This window comes from Drosophila teissieri, chromosome 2R, assembly GCF_016746235.2.
Source record: "Drosophila teissieri strain GT53w chromosome 2R, Prin_Dtei_1.1, whole genome shotgun sequence".
NCBI classification, from domain to species: Eukaryota; Metazoa; Arthropoda; class Insecta; order Diptera; family Drosophilidae; genus Drosophila; species Drosophila teissieri.
In genome coordinates, this window is record NC_053030.1 from 1,137,449 (window position 1) to 1,161,917 (window position 24,469).

General features: G+C 38.3%; 2 protein-coding genes across 4 annotated transcripts in view; one reads left to right on the top strand and one right to left on the bottom strand.

Annotated features, from left to right (window-relative positions):
• Positions 1–24,469, bottom strand: part of LOC122615323 — a 106,132-nt gene that overhangs the window by 60,610 nt on the left and 21,053 nt on the right. The window lies entirely within an intron of this gene.
• LOC122615324 (rho GTPase-activating protein 39-like) lies at positions 10,906–11,726 on the top strand. Its single transcript, XM_043790367.1, has 3 exons — positions 10,906–11,248; positions 11,320–11,374; positions 11,446–11,726. Coding segments are annotated over exons 1-3 (189 nt in total). The 5' UTR covers positions 10,906–11,246; the 3' UTR covers positions 11,578–11,726.

The following is a 24,469-nucleotide window of genomic DNA, read 5'->3' on the forward strand; positions in this document are numbered from 1 at the left end:
ACGAGATGAAACAGGAAACTGATAGTTAATCGGCAGATAAAAAATATTTGGAGCAATTCGATCAATTAGTTGTGGAGGGATTAAAATTTGGGACTCTCCTTTGACCGGACGCCAGAGGAGATATTTCTTGATGAGTTAGGCATCGATAGCTCTGTGCTCTTACATTCCGCCATCTTCTGAACTCACAGAAAATCTAAATCACTTGTCCGCTATCGAATCCGTCTCAAATAAGCTGTCCAATATGGACAATTCGTAGTTCTAGGTGATTTTAACATAGCTGGCATACATAACATTGTGGTCCACAAATCGAATATCCTTCTCCCTATAGCATAACATGACTTTATTAACGGCTTGTTGTCACAAGTTAATTATATTCGAAACTCTCTGGGTCGATTATTGGATCTACGTCTTGTGACAAGTCCTGAAACTGTATTTCTGACCAGAGAAGCACCTCTTACTCAATCTGAAGATCCATATCATCCTACTTTCGAGGTGACAATCGACGTCGGTACCGTAATAAAAAACCAGAGATGTCAACCAAACACATTCATAGTTTTCGCAAGGCAAACTTTCTGAGGCTCATTTTAAATTGTTTCGATCTTTACTCCTGCAACAAAAAGGCGAATGCCATACATATTTTTATACCGCTATTAAATAATTTGTTAACTCTTGTGTTCTGATGTACTATCCATCAATCTCCACCCAACATCCTTGGTTTAACAAAGAGTCGACACACCTAAAAACGTACCGGTTAAGGTGCTCGGTTAACGTTTATCGTGCTTAATGCTCAGTGTTACAAGAACTATACAAACCGTTGCAAGCTCAAGTTCGAGCAGTTTTATAATTTCCTGCAAAACAATGTCTTACCCTTACCCTCGCTATTTTTATACCCGTTAGTCGTAGAGTAAAAGCGTATAATAGATTCGTTGAAAAGTATGTAACAGGCAGAAGGAAGCGTTTCCGACCATATAAAGTATATATATTCTTGATCAGGATCAATAGCCGAGTCGATCTGGCCTTGTCCGTCTGTCCGTCCGTCTGTCCGTCTGTCTGTCCGTCCGTATGAACGTCGAGATCTCAGGAACTATAGAAGCTAGAAAGTTGAGACTAAGCATACAGCCTTACTCATACGCGGTATGATCTCAGGAACTTTAAAAGCTAGAAAGTTTAGATTAGGCATGCACACTTCAGATACATAGACGATCGATTTATGTTGCCACGCCCACCCTAACGCCCACAAACCGCCCAAAACTGCCACGCTCACACTTTTGAAAAATGTTTTGATATTTTTTTATTATTATTGTCAATTTCTATCGATCTGCAGAAAAACTTTTTGCCCCGCCCACCCTAACGCCCACAAACCGCCCTAAACTGCCACGCCCTTACTTTTGAAAAATGTTATGAACTTTTTTTACATTTTTGTTCGTCTTGTAAATTTAACTCCATTTACCAAAAATCGTTTTGCCACGCCCACTCTAACGCCCAAAAACGGAAAAGCTAACTCAAATAACTTTAAATATCCTCTAATCCTGTTTTTCCATTTCGTTGAGAATTTCTCAATGTTTTTATTGAAGCTTACCTGCAAGTCACATATAGCACATATATATTTTGATTTGTGCATTATCCAAATAAATGATTCATTTCAGTTTCCTTTGTGCTATTTTTATACCCGTTACTTGAAGTGTAAAAGGGATTCGTTGAATAGTATGTAACAGGCAGAAGAAAGCGTTACTTGATGTACTTTTTACCGTTCTCTTTCTAGTATTTGTTCTATTTACTTTGTACTGTGGTCCGAATTAAAACAAGAAAGAACGCTATAGTCGAGTTCCCCGACTATCTGATACCATATTTTCCATACGTTGTTGACTTTTTCTCCTTTTAAGATTACTGTTCAAGCTAACTGACCCAAATTAAGCTTTCTTTATAAAAAATCGAACATCTTGCCTCGTTCTCTTTCATCGGAATGCGGAGCTTGCTTAGCAAACGAACTAAATTGTATTTTTTTATTTTTTTGAATCCCATATAATTGTCTTTTCATAGACTCAGACAACGTCCCAAACGCTCAGCAACACCCAATAATACCCCCAGGTAGCATTGAAGTGATGATGCCCTTACTCCAACAAAGTTTAGAGAAATTTATGTCCTTTGTGCAAATTACTTTGTAAGATGTTATGAGAACCCAAAATACGTTGATCCGCCATAAGGGCTTCGCTTAATAGAAGCAGGGAACACCAATGGGGTCCCACAGTACAAACTTGAACTGACACAGTTCCTTAACGCCAAAAACATCGACATCATGTTGGTACTGATACGCATCTAACAAATAAAAACAACTTCTACATTCCTGGATACCAATTCAGTTTTACAAACCACCGAGACGGCAAAGACCATGGTCACTGGAATACTAATAAGAGCAAGAACACGAGAAAGAATACCTACACTTCCATTAGCGCTCAGGCTCGAAACGGCCCTATAGCTAAAGACAAATTCATGGAGTACTTAAATTATTAGGAGAGCGCTTTCTCGCCGCTGGCGTCTATAACGCAAAACATACCTACTGGGTATCTGGCCTTTTTACCCCTAAAGGTAACCAACTTTTTAATACAAATATTAAAGCAAAGGGAAAGTTTAACTAAGTATCCCCGAGAAGAAATACATACTGCCCAGCGGACCCTAAGAAACTCCCCGACTTCAACGACTTTGCGATAACCAAAAGTATTCCAAGTCATCTCATCACAGCTGAGTCGCCGCCAGACTTTTCTTGAGATCACTCCCCTGTCATCTTTAATCTCCCAGAGCAGCCGCCAGCTGTTGAGAAACCATGCAGGCTTACAAACAAAAAAACAAACTGGGCTAAGTTAAAAAAATATGTCTGTTCTCACACTGACCCCCCAGGTTTAATAAGCTCCGATAAACACAAACAACCTAAATGGCTCTCTAGTATCAACTCTACCGGCTACAGCCTCAGCCCCATTAGACCTGACAGTACCTTGAAAATAAATACAATACAACAAACAGAGACATAGACAATCGGTATCTTTCTCTTTGTCTTATAACAGGTGTGTTTGGAGTATTATACGACATATGCGTATATGCGTATAATGTTTGGTAAACGCTGTGGTTTTGAAGAAAAAATGAGATTATAATTTGCATTAAAGTTTTGTCTATAATTTGTTTAATGGTGTATTTTATACATTGCTGATAATGTCTTCATATGCCCTGTGGACTTTAAATAATTTGTTTAAGGCCATTTTTGCATCAATCCAATAAGTAGCTTTTGTCTAATTTATTAATTCATGGTCCTTACGGTGGCTGCATAAATCATGTTTACTTGTCTGTGCGCTTGAGTGGGATACAACTGTAGTAAGAACTCGTATTCAGTTATGTAGTTGCTGATTTTGTGGTATTTGTTGTGACGTAGGGTTTCCCATTCTTGTATTTTGCTTTTTCACTCACAAATTAAGTGTGATTAATTAACTGCAAGAAACGTAGTTCTTTTACGGATCTATTTTTTCTCTGATTATAATAAACTAGTCGGTTCTTGCTATTCTTATCTTGATCAGTACCAAAAGTTTTGAAAAAGGATATGAGATCCGGCCGACTGCGCTAATTACGTTTTCAAGCTAAAGTCTGTATTTTCGGAGTGTGGAAACGTGTTGATAGCGCGGCGGCTGCTTGCTGTTAATGCTTAGTTTTCTGTTTACGTTATTTGTTATTTTCCATTCTTATTAGACTCGTTACTCGTAGAGTAAAAGGGTATACTAGATTTGACAAAAAGTAGATGGAAGCGTTTTCGACCATAGGCCAGCGCCTATATAAAGCGGGCAGCTTGCCGTGTATCGCAACTCAGCTGCCGACTGCGATCGGGTAAGCCTAGTTGCATGCATCCAGTAGTCAACAGCAAAGACGGTAGAACCGGATCAGTAGATCAGGTTCTGGTATTAAGTCGAAGTTAGATACTCGTAGTAATTTTCTTTCTTCCCTCTACCCCCGGCTCGGAACGATCTCTCGATCTCTCCCGCGGCTTACCTAGCGGTCCCCGAATTAGGGCTCTCTCGCTCTTGCGGCTGACCTATCGGTCCCCAAGTGACTCTCTCTCTCGCGCGTTTGACCTAGCGGTCCCCAAATTAGGGTTCTCTCGCGGTCCCCGATTTAGGCTTAAACTACACGCTTGCGGCTGATCTAGGGGTTCCAGGCCGGTTAACCGCTCATACAGCGACAGGCACGAGAGCGCCTGTTCTTCTTTCTCTTTCCAGCTCCCAAGACGACTCGGAACAACTGGCGGCGGCCATTCATCCTCTCGCCGCAGAACGACGCTTCCCCGCTGAAAGCCATCGATTTTTCTGCGTCAAAACCAGCGGCTGTTTTTAATAAATTTGTATACCCGTTACTCGTAGACCAAACCAGCCAAAACTGCCACGCACACACTTATGAAAAATATTTTTATATTCTTTCACATTTTTGTTAATCTTGTAAATTTCTCTCGGTCTGCCATAAATCTAACACTCTAACGCCCACAAGCCGCCAAATACGGTCAGTGTTGAAATTTCTATTTAAAGCACAGCTCTTACGCACAGCTGAGTAACGAGTATCAGATAGTCGGGGAACTCGACTATAGCGTTCTCTCTTGTTTATAATTATATTTTGTAAACCTAATTATTACAACTACGTTCGCTTCAAGAGTGCATCTTTTTTAAACAAAATAACTAAGTCTTCAGTTTTCTTTGAGGCAAGAGGCTTGCAAAGCATGCTAACTAAACTGTATTCTGAAAGACATACAAAAATTCATAGTTTTCGCAAGGCAAACTTTCTGAGGCTCAATCATTTTAAATTGTTCCGATCTTAACTACTGCAAGAAAAAGGCGGATGCCATACATATTTTTTATACCGCTATACCGGTAGCCGATCTATTTGCCAAGTTTTTTCAAACATATTCCACGTTACCTCATTGCGAAGACGCTTACTCTTACGCGGTATCAAAGTCGAATTGTATATGTTATCCCACTCTAAACGAAAGCTCACTGCTTTACGATCTTCAGCGTGTTAAGACAGTCTATTCGCCAGGCCCCGACGGAATCCCCGGCTGTGTGCTTAGATTTTTTGCCTTGTGCAAGCCTCTACTGAAATTGTTTACTTTATCTCTGGAATCTTCGCAGTTCCCCAATATATGGAAGGAATCCTTTGTGATCCCTCTCCATAAAAAAGGGAACTTATTAGATGCATGCAATTACATAGGAATCTCTAAATTGTCGGCTATCACTAAGCTTTTTGAAAATGTTATCCCTCCTCATTTGCAGCACCTTTGTAGGTCAATTATATCACCAAGTCAGCATGGTTTTTACAAACGCAGTTCAACAACCACAAACCTTTTGGAGCTAACTTCCCTTGTTTTACGGGGCTTCGAAAACAATCTTCATACAGATGTCATCTACACTGAATTTAGTGAAGCATTTGACTATGTTAATCATTCTCTTCTAGTAAGGAAACTTGATTTATTAGGGTTGCCTGTTGATCTTCTAAATTGGATTTTAAGTTATCTGAATGGCAGGACGCAACGGGTCCTATATAAATATTCTCTTTCTTGTATTCTCCGAGTCACATCCGGTGTCCCACAAGGAAGCTACTTAAATAGCTCTAATGGTAACGTTAGGACCTTTTAATGTGTGCTTCACCCTAAATGTGTGCTCTTTGGCCAGAATAACACGGGTTCATGATCTTGGTGTTCTTCTGGACATTAAACTAAAATTTCTAGACCATATTTCTTCTAAAGTCAGTAAGGCGAGGTGCTTGGTTATATAAAATGGTCAAAGGAATTTAATGATCCTTACATGACCAAAACCTTATTCATTTCACTAGTCCGTCCGGTTCTTGAGTAAGAATGACCTGTTTGGAGTCCACAATACGTAGTTCACTCGGACCACATTGAATCAGTTCAAAAGAACTTCTTACTGTTTGCCTTACGACGCCTAAATTGGGATAAAACCTTATATTATCTCCTTATTCCAGTTCCTAATGTTAATAAATTTACCCTCCCTAGATAGCCGTAGAACGATGCTTGGAACAGTCTTTGTAAGCTTATTCGTGGTGAAGTTGATAGTCCCGAAATGGTTAGTCGGCTAAACTGCTCTGTTCCAAGCAGATACACTAGAAACTACGTACCCCAGTTTCAGTTCTATTACAAAGGTGTTCCACAAAGGAGCCACCTTGGTTCGCTCCTTTTTACATTATTTATTAACGACCATTCCTTAGTAAGAAAACATTCGAGTGTACTCATGTCGAAGACGATGTGAAGTTATGCCTCCAATATAAGGACATTTTTTGTCTTATGGAATTACAATCCTATCTAGATGGCTGTAAGATATCGTACTAGATATAATGGCTTGAAGTGTAAAGTTATGACCTTCTGTCGTGTCAACCCAAGACACGCGACTTACGCGCTTAGTGGGTGCCCTTTGAACAGAATAACTCGGGTTAATGACTAAAATGTTCATATTTTTCAATTTTTTTTGTTTATAGTCAATAAGGCCACTGGCTTGGTTTTATAAAAAGGTGGTCAAAGGAATTTGATGATCTTTACATAACCAAAACCTTATTCATTTCACTAGTCCGTCCGATTATTAAATATAGATCACCGTGCCAAATACGTATTTTACTCGGAACGCATTGAATCGCTTAAGGGGTTCGTCTACATTCGCGCTCAAATTTCGGGCCTCTTCTTCAAGGATGGATTGCAAAAAAACTACACATGACATTTGAACTCAAATCAAATAAAAAAAACCGGATGAAATTGTCGTGAAATTTGCCGTTTGCGCGTCGTTGAATGCACCACTGTCGGTGCGACGAGGTCAAACGGTCGTAACGATATTTCAGCTTCACAACCTTGAAACAAACAAATTTTTTTTTTAACATAATTTTTGAACGTTGACTATGGCACGACACAAATTTTTTTTCAAAATTTCACAAAATGACAGCTATTTGAAAAAAAAATTGAGCTTTCTGACCGAAAACAATCTAAAAACAAGAGAGAACGCTATAGTCGAGTTCCCCGACTATCTGATACCCGTTACTCAGATGGTGAAAGTGCGCAGGAGAGTCTTCAACACTGATAGTTTTTGGCGGTTTGTGGGCGTTAGAGTGGGCGTGGCAAAAAGTTTTTTGACAAATCGATAGAAATTTACTAGACTAATATAAAAATGAAAAAATATCAAAACATTTTTCAAAAGTGTGGGCGTGGCAGCTTTGGGCGGTTTGTGGGCGTTAGAGTGGGCGTGGCAAAAAGTTTTTTGGCAAATCGATAGAAATTTACAAGACAAATACAAAAATTAAAAAATATCAAAACCTTTTTCAAAAGTGTGGGCGTGGCAGTTTTAGGCGGTTTGTGGGCGTTAGAGTGGGCGTGGCAACATGAATCGACAAACTTGCGCTGCGTCTATGTCTCTGGAGTTTGTATGCTTATTCTCAACTTTCTAGCTTTTATAGTTCCTGAGATCTCGACGTTCATACGGACGGACAGACAGACGGACAGACAGACGGACAGACAGACAGACGGACGGACAGACGGACATGGCCAAATCGACTCGGCTATTGATCCTGATCAAGAATATATATACTTCATGTGGTCGGAAACGCTTCTTTCTGCCTGTTACATACTTTTCAACGAATCTAGTATACCCTTTTACTCTACGAGTAACGGGTATAACAACTATACAAAATCGATGTTTTGTAAATAAGTGACGCTTTACAGATTTTGGATATCTTCTATAGTTTCGAAGAAATCTTGACGACCGTTTCGAAAAACACTACTTTTGGGAAAACGCGTTTAAAGATAAATGATACGCTTCTGAGCGATGTAAATAGGCATTGCGGGCCATGTTTGAGGCTCTAGCTCTCGTAAACCAGTATGCTTTCAATCAAATCCTTCACAGGGCATGTTTTTATACCCGTTACTCGTAGAGTAAAAGGGTATACTAGATTCGTTGAAAAGTATGTAACAGGCAGAAAGAAGCGTTTCCGACCACATGAAGTATATATATTCTTGATCAGGATCAATAGCCGAGTCGATCTGGCCATGTCCGTCTGTCCGTCCGTCTGTCCGTCTGTCTGTCCGTCTGTCCGTCTGTCTGTCCGTATGAACGTCGAGATCTCAGGAACTACAAAAGGTAGAAAGTTGAGATTAAGCATACTGACTCCTGAGACATAGACGCAGCGCAAGTTTGTCGATTCATGTTGCCACGCCCACTCTAACGCCCACAAACCGCCAAAAACTGCCACGCCCACACTTTTGAAAAATGTTTTGATATTTTTTCATTTTTGTATTAGTCTTATAAATTTCTATCGATTTGCCAAAAAACTTTTTGCCACGCCCACTCTAGAGCCCACAAACCTCCAAAAACTGTCAGTGCTGAAGACTCCTTCGCACTTTCACTAGCTGAGTAACGGGTATCAGATAGTCGGGGAACTCGACTATAGCGTTTTCTCTTGTTGGTTATGTCTACATTAGAAATATGCCAAAAAAAATCGATTTTTTCAAACCGCGAAGGTAGACGACCCCTTAAAAGAACTTCTTAATGTTTGCCTTACGGCGCCTAAACTGGGATGTTGAGCTTATATTACCTTCTTATTCCATTAGACTAATGTAAAAAAATGTAGCTCAAAGAAGCTTGGTTCAGTAAAATAGAATTTTTGAAATTGGAAAACTGAACACGTTTTCCCACAAATTAGTTTTTTTTGCCGACATCCAGATATGGAATTTCCAAAATAAAAATATTGACTTTATTTTATTTTTTTTATCGCATAACATCGTTTGACCACGTTTGCCCACCCTTTAGATTTTTGAAACTAGTTTTAGTTTAAAAAATATAACCCACTTAAGAATTGATATATATAAATATATATATATTATAAATATTGAAAATATATGTATATATATTATATACATGGGCCCTATGCGCTTCGCCGCATGCAGTCTTAAAATTCAATGACAAATTCCTAGAATTTGTTATATGAAAGTCATTTATTTTATTTGAAAATTGTTATTTTCAATCCAAAACATTTGGATAAACTGTATTTTTCGTTTGTCCATTTGGAGCGAATACAAATAAAGAGTTTGAACAGGCTACGTATAGCTGCCCATGAGAAAAACACGGCTCTTCCAAATTCAACCCGCATACTTGAAGCGTTTGTCCTTGTGCCTTATTGATGGACATGGCAAATGATAGACGCACTGGGAATTGCAGTCGCTCAAATTCAAACGGCATGTCTGTTGGTATCAACGGAATACGCGGTATGAGCACCATTTCTCCTTTCGTTTTTTCAGTCAATATCGTGGCTTCAATTAAATTCCGCATCAATTTTTTTACAATTTCTAAAACATAGGAAGTCATTCTTCTCTGCTCAATTCGTTTTATTTAATTTATGAGAAAAACTTTATTTGGTTCATAAATAAATTGTAACAGCAGGCATTTGTTTTTGAGGTGGTAAGTTGAACTGTGTTAATTATGTGTACCGTGCATTTGAGGTTAAACTCACCACTTCCACCTTCTTCGACTTCCTCATCCTCATCCCCCTTCGTCTTCATCAATTAGAAGATACACGAGCCGAACGCAATAAAGCAAGAAGACTAAAGCAATAATAATCACGCAGGTTTTCAGAAGAAGGAGGTGGAGGAAGACGAAGAATGAAGAAGAAAAAGGTAGAGGATGAAGAAGAAAAAAAGGATGAAGAAGAAGGAAGAGGAGGAAGACGAAGAAGGAAGAAGAAGAAGAAGATGGAGGAGGAAGAAGGAGAAGGATTAAGAAGATGGAGGAGGCATAAGGAGGATGAAGAAGAAGAAGAAAGAAGGAATAAGGAGCATGAAGAAGTCAGAAGAAGAAGGAAGAAGAAGGAGGAGGAAGAAGAAGGAAGAGGTGGAAGACGAAGGAGGAAGACGAAGAGGAATAAAACGGTGAATTTAACCTCAAATGCACGATCCACATCATTTACACAGTTCAACTTACCACTTTATTGAATCTAAAATTTCATTGATTTAAGCTGCAGTGCCATTTCTGAAATATAGGATGTCATTTTTCTCTGCTCAGTTAGTTCTAGAGTGCTATTCTCTTTCATTCAATGTTGTGCTTTTGGAAATCAAATTGGATATTTTATTCCACGTGCAACGTTAGCGGATCAGGCAATGCGTGCTTGAAGTATTATTTCCTGTGGCGATATGTCCAAAAATTGACATTGAACATAAACATCCGTGTTCAATTGCACAATGATCAATCTGCAGAACGGTTTTCGAAGCAATTATTAGAAATCGGAAGTGACAAAGTTCCAAATACAAATAGCTTGATCACTTTGCCAAACAATTTTTGTACAATTCTACAATCTAAAGGCGAATTAATAAAAAGCGTTTTTCCAAATATAATTCAAAGTTACAGAAATCACGATTGGTTACAGAACGAGCAATATTGTCACCAAAAAATGTACATGTCAATGAAATCAATTTTCACATTCAAGAAAAATTTCCAGGCGCACTGACATCATATAAATCTTTTGATAGCACAATGAAAGAAGATGATGCAGTGAATTATCCAGTTGAATTTTTAGATTCCCTAGAACCGCCTGGTATGCCAGTGCGTCTATCATTGGCCATGTCCATCAATAAGGCACAAGGACAAACGCTTCAAGTATGCGGGTTGAATTTGGGAGAGCCGTGTTTTTCTCATGGGCAGCTATACGTAGCCTGTTCAAACTCCAAACTCTTTATTTGTACTCGCTCCAAATGGACAAACGAAAAATATAGTTTATCATATAAAATTAATGACTTTCATATAACAAATTCTAGGAATTTGTCATTGAATTTTAAGACTGCATGCGGCGAAGCGCATAGGGCCCACTAGTTATATATATATATTATACATAACTCTTTTAATTTGGTGTTTCGTATTGCAGTTATGTCAATCGGCACCGCGATCCATCGTTTGGAGGTTAGCAAGTGGCCTATCCATGTGCAAATTTCACACTACGCAACTGTGTGCTGTCGCCGCTTGGATCGCATAGGTAGCAGTGGACGCCGAATGGCCAAAAAACCAACTTCATACTCGAAAATGTTAAAAACAATTATAATATTTGCTCGATCCTCAACTTTTAGCAACAAATCTTAAGGAACAGCATGTTTGGGAACACGCTTTCTGAAGTGATGGATCTTCAAAAAGATAAATTTCCTTTCCGCAAGCTGCCCTGGATACAGACCACATTATCAGAGCATGTATGTTATTGGTTGCCTTGCTGTAATTCGCGTTAAACCTTTATGTAAATAAATATTTTTCTTTCTTTAAGGTGCTTCTGCTCAATAAATAAATCCGAAATAAATCAGCTGGTATACGGTTATACGGTTGGTATAGACATTCGGTTATTCAAGAAAATTAATGGAGCTATAAATTTATGAATTATCTATGATTTCAGGTTCTAACGTATCTAATACATTTCCTGCAACAGTTTGCCATACCCGAAGTGGTCAGTTGCACCAAGATGGACTCCTCGAATCTGGCCATGGTGTTTGCGCCTTACGCTGTACGTCGGAGGATCCCAAAGTGATTCTGGAGAACGCTCGGAAAGATATGTCCTTCATGCGCACTTTAATTCAGCATATGGACACGACGCACGTGGCCAATCTGGTCTAATGGGCTGTTGACCATCAAAATCGGCCAACGACCTACCTACCAACCTATCAATTCTATAAAATATGACCCATTTAAGAATTGAGCGTTTGCCCATGTCTCAAAAATAAATATTTTTATTAAATAACGTTTGCCCACCCTATAAAATAGTTGTTATCGTTTGCCCACCCTTAAAAACCAGAATATTTTCGTTTGCCAGCCCTTAAAAAAAAGATTTTCGTTTGCCCACCTCTTAAAACTAAATATTTTCAATTAAAAACGTTCAAATGTTTGTATAAATGCATGTATTTTCTGTAAGTTCCCTGCAGTTCCACAATTTATCGCTACGAAAAAACAACATAAAATCATTGGCTACGCCAGCAGAGCCAAATGCTTTGGCTGCACAGCCGACGTTCTCCCGTCTCTCTCGCGCGCGATCTGTCTCCTAAAAATTTAAAGCGATGTTAATGCCCTTGATCATTTTTCATATTTCAAACAAAATCCTCCCATTTTCTTTTCTAGCCGAGTGCGCAGCCGACAGTCGGCATCGTAAGAAATATTAAATTTGTGAATTGTTTTAAGACATGTTCGTATACATCATACTAATATTTATTATATGTTTAATTGAACATGTAGTCCCATTTGCCAAAGCAACTGAAACGTTTGGCTTAAACTCCGTTGTACAAGAAGATGCACAAGACTCCGCCATTTTATAGATACTTTATATTTATTCTTGCTTACACTTAAATCCTACATTTTTATTAATTTAATATATTGATTAAAAAATTTCGATGTTTCAATAATGAAACGTTAATAAAAATAGGACAAGAAAAATCCATAAAGAATTAATTTAAAGGTGATGAAAATTTGTTATTATATTATTTTATTATTTATTATTTAGCAGTTGGCTCTGCTGGCGTAGCCGATGATTTTGTGATGTTTTTTCGTAGGGATGAATTGTGGAACTGCAGGGAACTTACAGAAAATACATGGATTCATACATATGTACATATAGTGACATATTCATTTGTTCATACGAAATATTCACTCTTCATATAAAAAAAAGCTAAAGCCGATCTTTTGGAAAGCTTCACTCTCCAAAAGCCTCATAAATAACATTCCCCCAAGATACGAACCGCTTAACGGTAACGAGCTTAATGATCTGGTAAGCTTGACATATAAAGCTAAGTAGAACTTAAAAGGCTTATGTTAATCCTCTGTAAAAGGTTTGCTGGGCCGAAAGAATACATTTGTAAATTAGTTCTTAACTGACCTCTGGTGAAACTTATTCAAATAAAGATCATAAAAAGGAAAATATATTTTTTTCATCTATTACCAAAAAAGTTTATTGGCGCAGTCGGTAGGATACTGAAAAAAGTCCTAGTAAACTCGTTATCCTTTGACAATCTAGTGAAATGAGGAAACTTGTACGGCCAGGTAAGCTTTTCTGATTGTACTCGCGAATTGGCCGCAACAAAGTGATTTCGGTTCGTTTAAAGTGACTAAAATCGATATCCGCACAAGAACCTGTGCGATCGGAGTTAATTTAAAGACCTAATTTTGTGGACCGCTTCGTGAAGTGAGACCTCCACTAAGGTGTAATACAATTAGCATTAGTTACAGTTAGCATTAGAGAATGACCGAAATAATATGGTGGTTTATACACAAGCCATGGCAACCACTATAAAAAATACAATTCAACGCTCACTCCCCGATAGGTTGTTCATGACCTCAGCGAGGTATGACATTTCAACCGTTCAAAACTTAAGACAAACCGCCCAACAAGAAGGTCTATACGAAGACCCAATTTCAAAAACATTCGATAGTCAGCCAAAACTTAACCTTACACCTATAAACATACAAACATTAACCAAATCAAAAACACTCACCCCAACCAACGATTCATTCGCCCCTTTATTCCATCAAATCCTACACAGACCCAAAACACTAACGTAAACAATCAAACTCCTTTTAGACAAATTCCTCCGACCAGACAACAGCAACTTAATCAGTACAGAAATTTATACAACGGATTCAGAACAGACTTACTTCATGACCGTCAAAACGACACCAGAAACTACTATCAGCCCCCCCCAACAACCAAGAGTGCCAAATAAGCGTTTTAGAGAAAGCAGCGAGCAATCGCGTATGCAGACAAATGAAAATTTTCACCAGCACGAATTAGATTACGATAACGAAACTGAACACTACATTAATAACGACGAACAGTTCCACGAAGATCAATTACAGAATACTCAGACAGAATTGTTTACAGATCAGCAATATCAACAAGCTGAAAATTTTCCCATACCAGCCGGGGATCCCACCAATACATAGAGATCATGTTTAATAACCACAGATATAGATGCATAGTTGATACAGGCTCTTCGAAAACTTGATGAGCTCAAATCTTTTCCCACCTTCAAGTTAAAGATAACCAAATAAGTGTCCGAAGTATGACAGGCTATTCTAAATTAAATAAATATGTAAACCTTCCAGCCAACGGTCTTTTTCAACAAACGCAAAAATATTCATTCATTTTCACTTTATTATCATATTCTGTTAGGAAGAAAAATACTAATGGAGAATAACGGTTTAATTGACTACTCTCGGAAAGAAACAATAATTAACGAAAGAACATTCATTCACAAAGAACTAGATCCATGTGATGAGAACTCTTCGAAAACTTAAATGCACTCTTACAAGAAAACAACTTTACATAAGAAATAAACTATGCCATGGACAACAACGTAGACTCAGAACACACATACAGACTAGAACATTTAAATAGTGAAATAGTGAATACAGACTTACAAATTTATTAAAAGAGTTCAATGACATTCAATATTGCAAAAATGAAAACCTTACATTCACAAGTATAATACGTCATGATATAAAAACCTCTCACGAAAACCTAGTTTACAAAAGACCATACTCGTACCCGTTTGCCTACGAAGCAGAAGTAAATAAGCAAATTGAGGAAATGTTAAAACAAGGCATTATACGCGAAAGCGACTCCCCTTACTGCAGTCCAGTCCATTATGGATTGTCCCCAAAAAGATGGATGCCTCTGGCAAACCGAAATTCAGGTTGGTCGTGGACTTGACTATCGAAATCTAAATGAAATAACAATAAATGATAAATTTCCGATTCCTAACATGGACGAAATACTAGGCGAATTAGGAAAATGCCAGTATTTTACGACAATTGACTAAGCAAAAGGCTTTCATCAAATCGAAATGGACCCTAAGTCTATACCAAAAACGGCGTTTTCGACCAAACATGGTCACTATGAGTACACTCGCATGCCATTTGGCTTAAAAAATGCTCCTGCAACCTTCCAACGGTGCACGAATTACGTCCTAAAAGACCTCATAAATAAGCATTGCCTTGTTTATTTAGATGATGTGATCATCTATTCAACATCTCTGAACGAACACCTAGACACACTGAGGAAGGTTTTTGAGAAAATTAAAGAGGCCAATTTTAACTCCAATTGGACAAATGCGAATTTTTAAAAAAGCAAACAAATTTCTTAGGTCATATTATAAGTCCAGAAGGCATTCGACCTAATAAAGAGAAAGTTAAGGCAATCGAAAAATTTCCTCTCCCAAAGATACCAAAAGAAATCAAATCTTTCTTAGGCTTATGCGGATACTACCGTAAGTTCATTCCAGACTTTGCAAAGATTGCAAAACCTCTGACAATATTTATAAAAAAAGGAGCTAAAATATACACAAGAAACGAAGAATACAATCTCGCGTCAAAATTGAAGAAACCATGGTAGGCGAAGAAGAAAATATTTCAACAGCAGCAACACTACACAGTTCATCAGAAAGCAACGAAACCTACATTGAAATTACAGAAAAACCCATAAACTATTTTGCAAGACAAATTGAATTTATAAAAGATACCATAGACCAAGTAGAGACAACGAAATAATTTTCCAAAATAAAACTGACCATCAAATACACTGACATGACCCTGATCAGGCAAAAGATATCCTTATTAAATACTTCTTAAATAATAACAGCGTTATTTACGTGGAAAACGATAAAGATTTTTTAGTTTTTCAAAAAGCATATCGAGAAACCATTAACCCACATAGTAACGTGAAAATTCTGAAAAGTATCATAATGTTAAAAGACATAAAATCTTATCCTGAATTTAAAGAATTCATTATTACTCAACATTTCAAATTGTTACACCCTGGTATTGAAAAAATGATACGAATATTTAAAGAAACTCACTATTTTCCCGATTATATATAAACTATATATAAACTATTTTCCCGATTATAATAAACTAATTAAAAACATTATCAATGATTGTGAAGTCTGTAACCTTGCAAAGACAGAACATAGACCAACAAAACTAGTTTTCGAAATAACTCCAGAGACAAATAACCCACGCGAAATTTAAGTTATTAACTTGTATGCTATTGACAACGAACAGTATTTATCTTGTGTAGACGTTTATTCAAAATTTGCTTCACTTATTAAAACAAACAGTAGAGATTGGTTAGAAGCTAAACGAGCCCTTACTAGAATTTTTAACGACATGGGAAAACCACAGAAAATTAAAGCAGACAAGGACTCCGCGTTTATAAGCACTTCTTTAAAAACTTGGCTAAACAACGAAGACATACAAATAGATATTACCACAAGTAAAACAGGAATAGCAGACATAGAACGCCTTTATAAAACCATAAATGAAAAATTAGAATTATCAATACTGAAAACAATAGAGAAAATAAAGAAACACGAATGGAAACAATTTTATACATATACAACCACAAGACTAAACATAACACAACCGGACAGATACCGGCTAACATCCTTCTTTACGCAGACACACCTACTTATGATACCCAGATGATTAAAGAAATAAAAATCAAAAATCTTAACAAAAAACGACAGGATTTCGAAATCGACACAAAATTTAGACAAGCACCCTTAACGTGCGCAAAATCAAAGAATCCCTTTAGAAAAGCAGACAGAATAGAACAATTAGACGAAAAACATTATAACGAAAATAATAGAGGTCAAAACGTTATTCATTATAAAAGCAAATTTAAAAAGAAAAACAAAGTTAATACTTGCAGCAAACCGACACCTCCCAATCATCGGACTCATAATCACCATAATAACTTGTATTGCGACACACACTACAGCTGCTGCAGCAGGAACAATCGAAATCAACCCAATAGAAAACAATCAAGGATTTATCTTGTTTGAATCTGGTACAATACAAATCCCCATCACCTTTATGCATCACTGTCTCACCATAAATATTACAGAAGTTGAAGAAACATTTAATAGTATAATTAAACAATGTCAAGAATTAAAAAATTTCACACAAATTAAATATTTTACTGAGAAAATGGAAAGAGAAATAAATGGCATACGCATCTCAAAACGAAACAAACGAGGACTGGCTAACTTTGTAGGTTCCACATTAAGATATCTTTTTGGCACACTAGACGAAGACGACAGACAACATATTCAACAACAAATTTCGACTCTATCACAAGACACAGTACAGGTCAGCACTCTAAACCACGTTATTGACAGTCTCAATAATGGCATAGAAATAATTAACAACCAGTCCAATTCTTTGAAAAAAGAAAAAAAAATTAATCTATTAATATTAAATATTGAACATTTTACCGAATATATCGAAGACATTGAAATGGATTCACAACTAACACGACTAGGAATATTTAATCCTAAACTACTAAAACATGACAATATTGGCAACATTAATTACAAAAATCTGATAAACATAAAAACCAAGTAAAACCACTAACAAAAATATCGAAAAAGAAACAGAATCAAAAACAGAAATAGCTGAAATTGCAAATCCAGTACCACACTTATATCCAGAAATAATCGCTTGAGGACAAGCTAATATCTAAAAGGTGGGGGAGTGACATATTCATTTGTTCATACGACATATTCACTCTTCATATAAAAACAAGAGAGAACGCTATAGTCGAGTTCCCCGACTATCTGATACCCGTTACTCAGCTAGTGAAAGTGCGAAGGAGTCTTCAGCACTGACAGTTTTTGGCGGTTTGTGGGCGCTAGAGTGGGCGTGGCAAAAAGTTTTTTGGCAAATCGATAGAAATTTAGAAGACTAATACAAAAATGAAAAAATATCAAAACATTTTTCAAAAGTGTGGGCGTAGCAGCTTTGGGCGGTTTGTGGGCGCTAGAGTGGGCGTGGCAAAAAATTTGTTGGCAAATCGATAGAAATTTATAAGACTAATACAAAAATGAAAAAATATCAAAACATTTTTCAAAAGTGTTGGCGTGGCAGTTTTGCGCGGTTTGTGGGCGTTAGAGTGGGCGTGGCAATATGAATCGACAAACTTGCGCTGCGTCTATGTCTCAGGAGTCAGTATGCTTAATCTCAACTTTCTACCTTTTGTAGTTCCTGAGATCTCGACGTTCATACGGACAGACAGACGGACAGACGGACAGACGGACGGACAGACGACGACAGACGGACAGACGACATGCCAGATCGACTCGCTATTGATCCTGATCAAGAATATATATACTTTATATGGTCGGAAACGCTTCCTTCTGCCTGTTACATACTTTTCAACGAATCTAGTATACCCTTTTACTCTACGAGTAACGGGTATAAAAAGCTAAAGCCGATCTTGTGGAAAGCTTCACTCTCCAAAAGCCTCATAAATAACATTCCCCCAAGATACGAACCGCTTAACGGTAACGAGCTTAATGATCTGGTAAGCTTGACATATAAAGCTAAGTAGACCTTAAAAGGCTTATGTTAATCCTCTGTAAAAGGTTTGCTGGGCCGAAAGAATACATTTGTAAATTAGTTCTTAACTGACCTCTGGTGAAACTTATTCAAACAATGATCATAAAAAGGAAAATATATTTTTTTTCATTAAATCTATCACCAAAAAAGTTTATTATATAAACGTTTTTCATTGAAAATATTAGGTTTTAAGAGGTGGGCAAACGAAAATATTTATTTTTAAGGGTGGGCAAACGTTTTTATTTTAAGATATTTAGTTTTAAGAGGTGGGCAAAGGAAAATATTTTTGTGTTTATGGGTGGGCAGACGATAAAAACTATTTTTAATGAATTAATATTTAATGAAAATATTTAGTTTTGAGTCATGGGCAAACGCTTAATTCTTAAATGGGTTTATTTAACTAAAGGGTGGTCCAGTTTTCAAATTTTAAAAATTCAATTTTACTGAACCCAGCATCTTTAAGCTAATAGATTTACCCTCCCTAGCTAACCGTTGAACGATGGTTGGAACAGTCATTTGTAAGCTTATTCGTGGTGTAGTTGAAGTTCTCTGTTCCAAGCAGATACACTAGAAACTACTTACCCCTAATCTTAAATCATTGTAGATCTAACTATGAGTTGCATGACCCCTACAGAGTATTATGTTCTGACTATAATAGGCTTTTGGCCTATTATCTCAAATCTTGATTCTCTGCCGCTCTTAAAGCAATCAATTCTATATTTTTTAAAACATAATTAGATCTTACTAAAAACTTACTAATATTTATACATTTTCTCGTTTCTCTACTCGTTTCTATATTGCGGGACCGGGTCAGCTTTCTCTTTCAGCAATCACATCCGACCCAAACAAATATCTACGAAGACCCTGGGTCACTTCGGAGCCGCCCAAACCCCGACCAACCGCCATAAAATCAAAATTAATTTTATACGTCCTTAAATCAAGAAAATGTAAGATTTTCTTTTCATGATACCAACGAGTACACCGGCCTTATTTTAGTTAACGTAAGCATAATTCGTATGTGCTCTTTAACCACGGTGCCGACGTACTAGGTCCAGACCAGGTCGTTTAAGATGTTCGAGTCCACAGGTTCGAGCAGATATAATGGTAACGCAGTTGCGATGGTTGGCGTATCTATCGTTTGTTTGTCGATCCGGAACAGCTGGAGTTAGGGAAGTAACCGGAAAACATAAACCGATGCTGTCGACGTACTAGACTAATGAGCCAGGTCGTTTGAGAGGTTGAAGTCTTTATGGCTTTCTATGACTATTTTGGGCGGGGGAAGATTTTTAGTTTCTTTGACCGACGCCGCCGAAGCAGTCTAGGGAAATACTGTTGTGGATTCCGAACGTAAGGCTACCGCGGGTGGTGGATTCCGAGCGTATAAGTTAAATAGCAGTAGGTTGATGATTCCGAATGTAATTTTCCGATGACTGCCGGGACAGAGTTTTAGGCATACACTTTTTATAGACGAGTCAGTTCCACGTAGAAACCTCGTAAAAGCTCCCTATGAAGAGGAACCACTGTTTAAGGTGGCCCAGATCCAATACGGTATCTTGTAAAACCTTCTAGGAAGTGGAAAACGAGGCCACGATGGCTAGGTGAAACCGTGACAGGGCACCCACCAACAACCCTCCGGTTAGTTGTTTGATTTTATGTTTGAGACTTAAAACCTGACGAATTTTGTACCAAAAAGCGTCTTATTGATCGCACCATCAACCTTTTTATCTCATAATTATGAGAAGTAATCAAACACAGACAACAAAGCGAGGAATAAGTACGCCTCGGCAGCAGCGACGAAACCTGAGTTACAGGAGCCATCACACTACCCTTAGAAGGGGAAGACAAAACCAAAGACTTGGATTTCCACATCGTCTGACGCAACGATTCCATTTTTGAGTCGATTTTTGGGAAACATTTGGCTTGTGCAACGCCGTACAAAGACTAACGCCGACTAATGGATAAAGCTATTCCGGCAGCGCTACGCGACCATGTATTCGTGTACCCTGACGACGTGTTGATCTGTTCACATACTTTTGAAGAGCACCTTGTGATGTTGTATACAACGCGCGATCAATAAATGTAGACAGAAGTAAGGAGGAGGATGCATCCGCACTGACGACGCAAAAATATAGACTTTAAGCTGTAAAGGGAGAATGTATACAAACAATTGAATTTTCGCACTGATGACGCTATCAACAACGACAGTGCGTGAAAACTCTGGGTTCCCTCCGAACTACGATCTGATCTATCTTGGAGAGCACACAATGCCATGACTGCAGGGCATGGGAGATTACACAAGCCCCTATCAAAATTTGTTATGGTAGGAATGTCGGTGGATGTGCAAAAGATAGTGAAGGAGTGCGAAGTATGCAAGGTCGGCAAACCCATTAACAAGAATATCCGCCCACCTATGAGAGAATAACAAGTAACGTAACGAGGCGGCCAAAGGACTTTATGGGACCATACCCACGAACCATAGCTGAGAATTCCGTTATTTTTGTATGCCTTGACCATTTTTCGAAATTTGTCTACTGCCTATGAGACATGCAGTTGCAATAGAGGTAGTCAAATTCCTTGAATCAAACATTTTTCTTCTCTAAGGAGTGACAAAATTTATACACTCTTATAATGGAAAACAATTTACTTACCTAATGCACCGCTATGGCAATCGACATATTAAAACCGAACTCTATTCCCCAATACCGCTGAAAGGCGAAACTGTCCGAACGAATCAGCGAAGTTGCAATTAACAAAACCATGCAATGTTTGGAATGCGGATGATCACCCACGGCTCTGCAAACCCGGTGTTACGAGAAGTAGGCGGCATACGATCCGTAAACCCAGAGTTAAGCCTACCGGATAAAATGTAACTTATATGGCATGAGGAAACAACAAATTTTTTTAAAGATAAAAGTGTAATTTAAAACTTTTTTTAAGGATTTTGTAATTTATATCGCTGCGGACAAGGTAGATTGTTTAAAAAAAGTTGGCCACAATTTAGTCTGAAATCTATAGATCAAACATTATCTTACTCGGGAGGGTTTTTTCGTCCTCTATAAACTAACAGGTTTTTGAAATTCGTTAATTAATTAAAAATCAACAGACTCCGAAATTTAAAATTCGGGATTTTCCCAAAAAAAAATCGATCTAATTCCCGATAAAAAGTGTCAAAAAATGTTTCTTATATCATTAGTCTATAAAAAATTCTTTTTTATGCTCATTAAAATGAATGCTAGATGATGAAAATCGGTTCAATAGTTCTTCCACAATCTCATCATCATCTCTTCCACAATTTCAAGAATAAGCTTTTGCCCTTAACAGGACACACCAATGGGAAAGGGCGGTGCAGTGTATCGGGCAAAAACAGTGACAGTAACAGCAGTGACTTTTCCAAACAAGGCACCTGAAGCGTGCCACCGAAAACATTCATACAAACATAAAAGTGGGGTATTTTTGACGGAACACTGTTCATATATGCATATATTCTCGTGCCAATCTTATCTGTATACGTATATTTGTGTAGTAATGATAACCCAAGGGTGTCCAGTATAAAAGAAAATATTTTATGGTTAGCCTCGTCCAGGCAATATATTTCATTAATAGACATAAAATGTTCCATGTTCAATATTGTTTAAATAAAAATAACTTTTCAGCGGCGAGTATCAGCCTTGTTTTTGTTATGCAAAAACAAGAGCCCTCAGGGCGACGTTTGTAGTCGTGAATCACCAACAATTTTTGTTGACGTGCGCATCGTTGCCCGGTGATGAATTCCATATTCCTCGCTCAAAACAATTATAGTCAACTTATCATAATTTTTGTATGCTAGCCTTTAATTTTTCTGTATTACACATGTCACTAGCCAACAATTTATTAATAAATAAAATTATGCTATTATTTTAACTACAACAAAATGAGTAGGTAAACTTTTCCAGAGGGGTGCTGACGCGGGAAGTGGAGTAGGTCAAAAACGATGACATAACGTTTGACGGACAACCTTGACAAAAGGGGATCGTATTGCGCGGCCCGCGTATTGCTGGTGGGGCAGTGAGGACTGCTGACTGACGAACGGTATGAACTTTTACATGAACTACTAATATTTATTCTCGTTATGTTGGAGTGGTGAGGGGCTTACCAAGATCCCACGACCTAAAATCGACGAGCTTACGCTGGCAACTTTGTGCCTGAACATCGGATGCCACGCCCTCGGCCTTAGTCCTTACCCAGGACACGGGCATCCTTTCCAACGGAAGGATTTGTCATATTTATTAAGGCATAGTGTCAATAGGTTCAACGAACTAGATTTCTGTATTGGGAGATAAGGGCACCCAAATAGACATATCTTTTAATGCCATTATTAATGTGACTATTTATAGTGCACGCTTACTAACTCTTTTACTATTTATCATAAATTAAAGTCCCAACTTCTGCAACCGAGAACTCGAGTAAATGGTTCAAAATAGAAGTACGACTTTGGGATAACTTTTGTTTGTCATCCTTTTAAAATCGTAGGTCCTTTGGTTTGTCAGTAGAAAAATTAAGTTTTTGAAAAATTCGCTGCCGACGTACTAGGCTAAGGAGCCAGGTCGTTTGAGAGGCTCGAGTCTTTACGGCTTTCTATGACTAATTTTGGGCGGGATCGATTTTAGTTTCTTTGCTTCACTCTGCCTGCGTACTAGGCCAAGTAGCCAGGTCGTTTGTGAGGCACGTGCCCAGGGAAATAGGAAAACTGTTGTGGAGTCCGAACGTATCGGTCAAATAGCAGCAGGTTGTGGAGTCCGCAAATATCGGTCAAACAGCCTGATTTTCCGACGACTGGTGGGAGGAGGTTTTCGGACATACACTGTCTTAGGTGGACCAGTTCACATATGGAGCTATTGTAAAAGCTCTCCAGGAGAAGGTGGGCCAGCTCACATATGAAACCATAGTAAAAGCTCCCCAGGAAAAGGTGGGCCAATTCACATATGGAACCATCGTAAAAGCTTACCAGGAAAAATGAGGGCCAGTTCACGTACAGAACCATAGTAAAGGCACCCCCGGAAAAGGCTGGCCAGTTCACGTACAAAACCTAGTAAAAGTTCCCTAAGCAGTGGAAGACGGAGGCATTTTGGTCGGGTGTAACAATGTCAGGGCAACGACCAACATCTCCGGGTAGTTGTTTGTTTTTTTTGGGGCTTAATTTGGGGACGAGTTTTTGACTGAGGAGAGACTAATTATTGGCGTAACAGCACCCCAGCTTACCTATCTTATTTTAACAGTTGTAGTCAGCAACGTTCACGGTAGATCGTGTCATATATTTAGCTGCGTACCAAGCAAAACAAAAAAACATGTCTTAAATAGAGCAATTCAAATCCGTAAATGAAGGGGGCAAAAAAAGAAAGTGTTGTTTCAACCCTCCACCGGGAGAGTAACCCGATCGCGAACACAAGAAGAGAGTCGTGCACTCAAATAAACGCTCTAAAGAAGAGAGTGGCTGAGTTGCAAGCCGCACAAACCTTTGCGGAACAACCAAGGATGGCCCCACCACCTGAACTACCCAGAAATCCCACGGATAGCTTTTTGAGGCATCAAGACACCCCAGAACAAGTGTCGCAAGAGTGTTTTAACATGCATCGACTGAGGGAGCCCAGACGAACGGCCACTCCGCAGCAGATACCTGAACAATGCGTAGCAGAGACCAATCACCAATTTCACCCCGAGTTAGATCGTAGTCTAACGTTTCAAGCGCCAGCACCAAATGGTCGGCTAGATAAATGGAACTTAAAATTTGTCGGAACCGGCCGCGGTATGACTGTAGAAAGTTTTTTTTTTCCTTGTGGAAAGGTTACAAGAATTATATGGAATAAGTCGACAGCAAGTGTTCAGAGAATTTCATAGTCTGCTGATCGCCGCAGAAAGCAAGTGGAATTGGCAACTAATGGAGGATCGAGCTGAAGATCACCAGGGAAATTAAACGGGCTTTTTCCACAACTGGAAGTGACTTACGAGTAATGAGGGTCAAAGAATTAATGGAGAGGAAACAAGGCGTGGCAAAAAGTTTT

What these genes read in the sequence shown, in the direction of transcription:
- LOC122615324 (XM_043790367.1), top strand. An exon ending in AGCTGGTATACGGTTATACG is followed by an intron (nt 11,375 to 11,445) that starts GTTGGTATAGAC and finishes CTATGATTTCAG; the next exon opens with GTTCTAACGTATCTAATACA.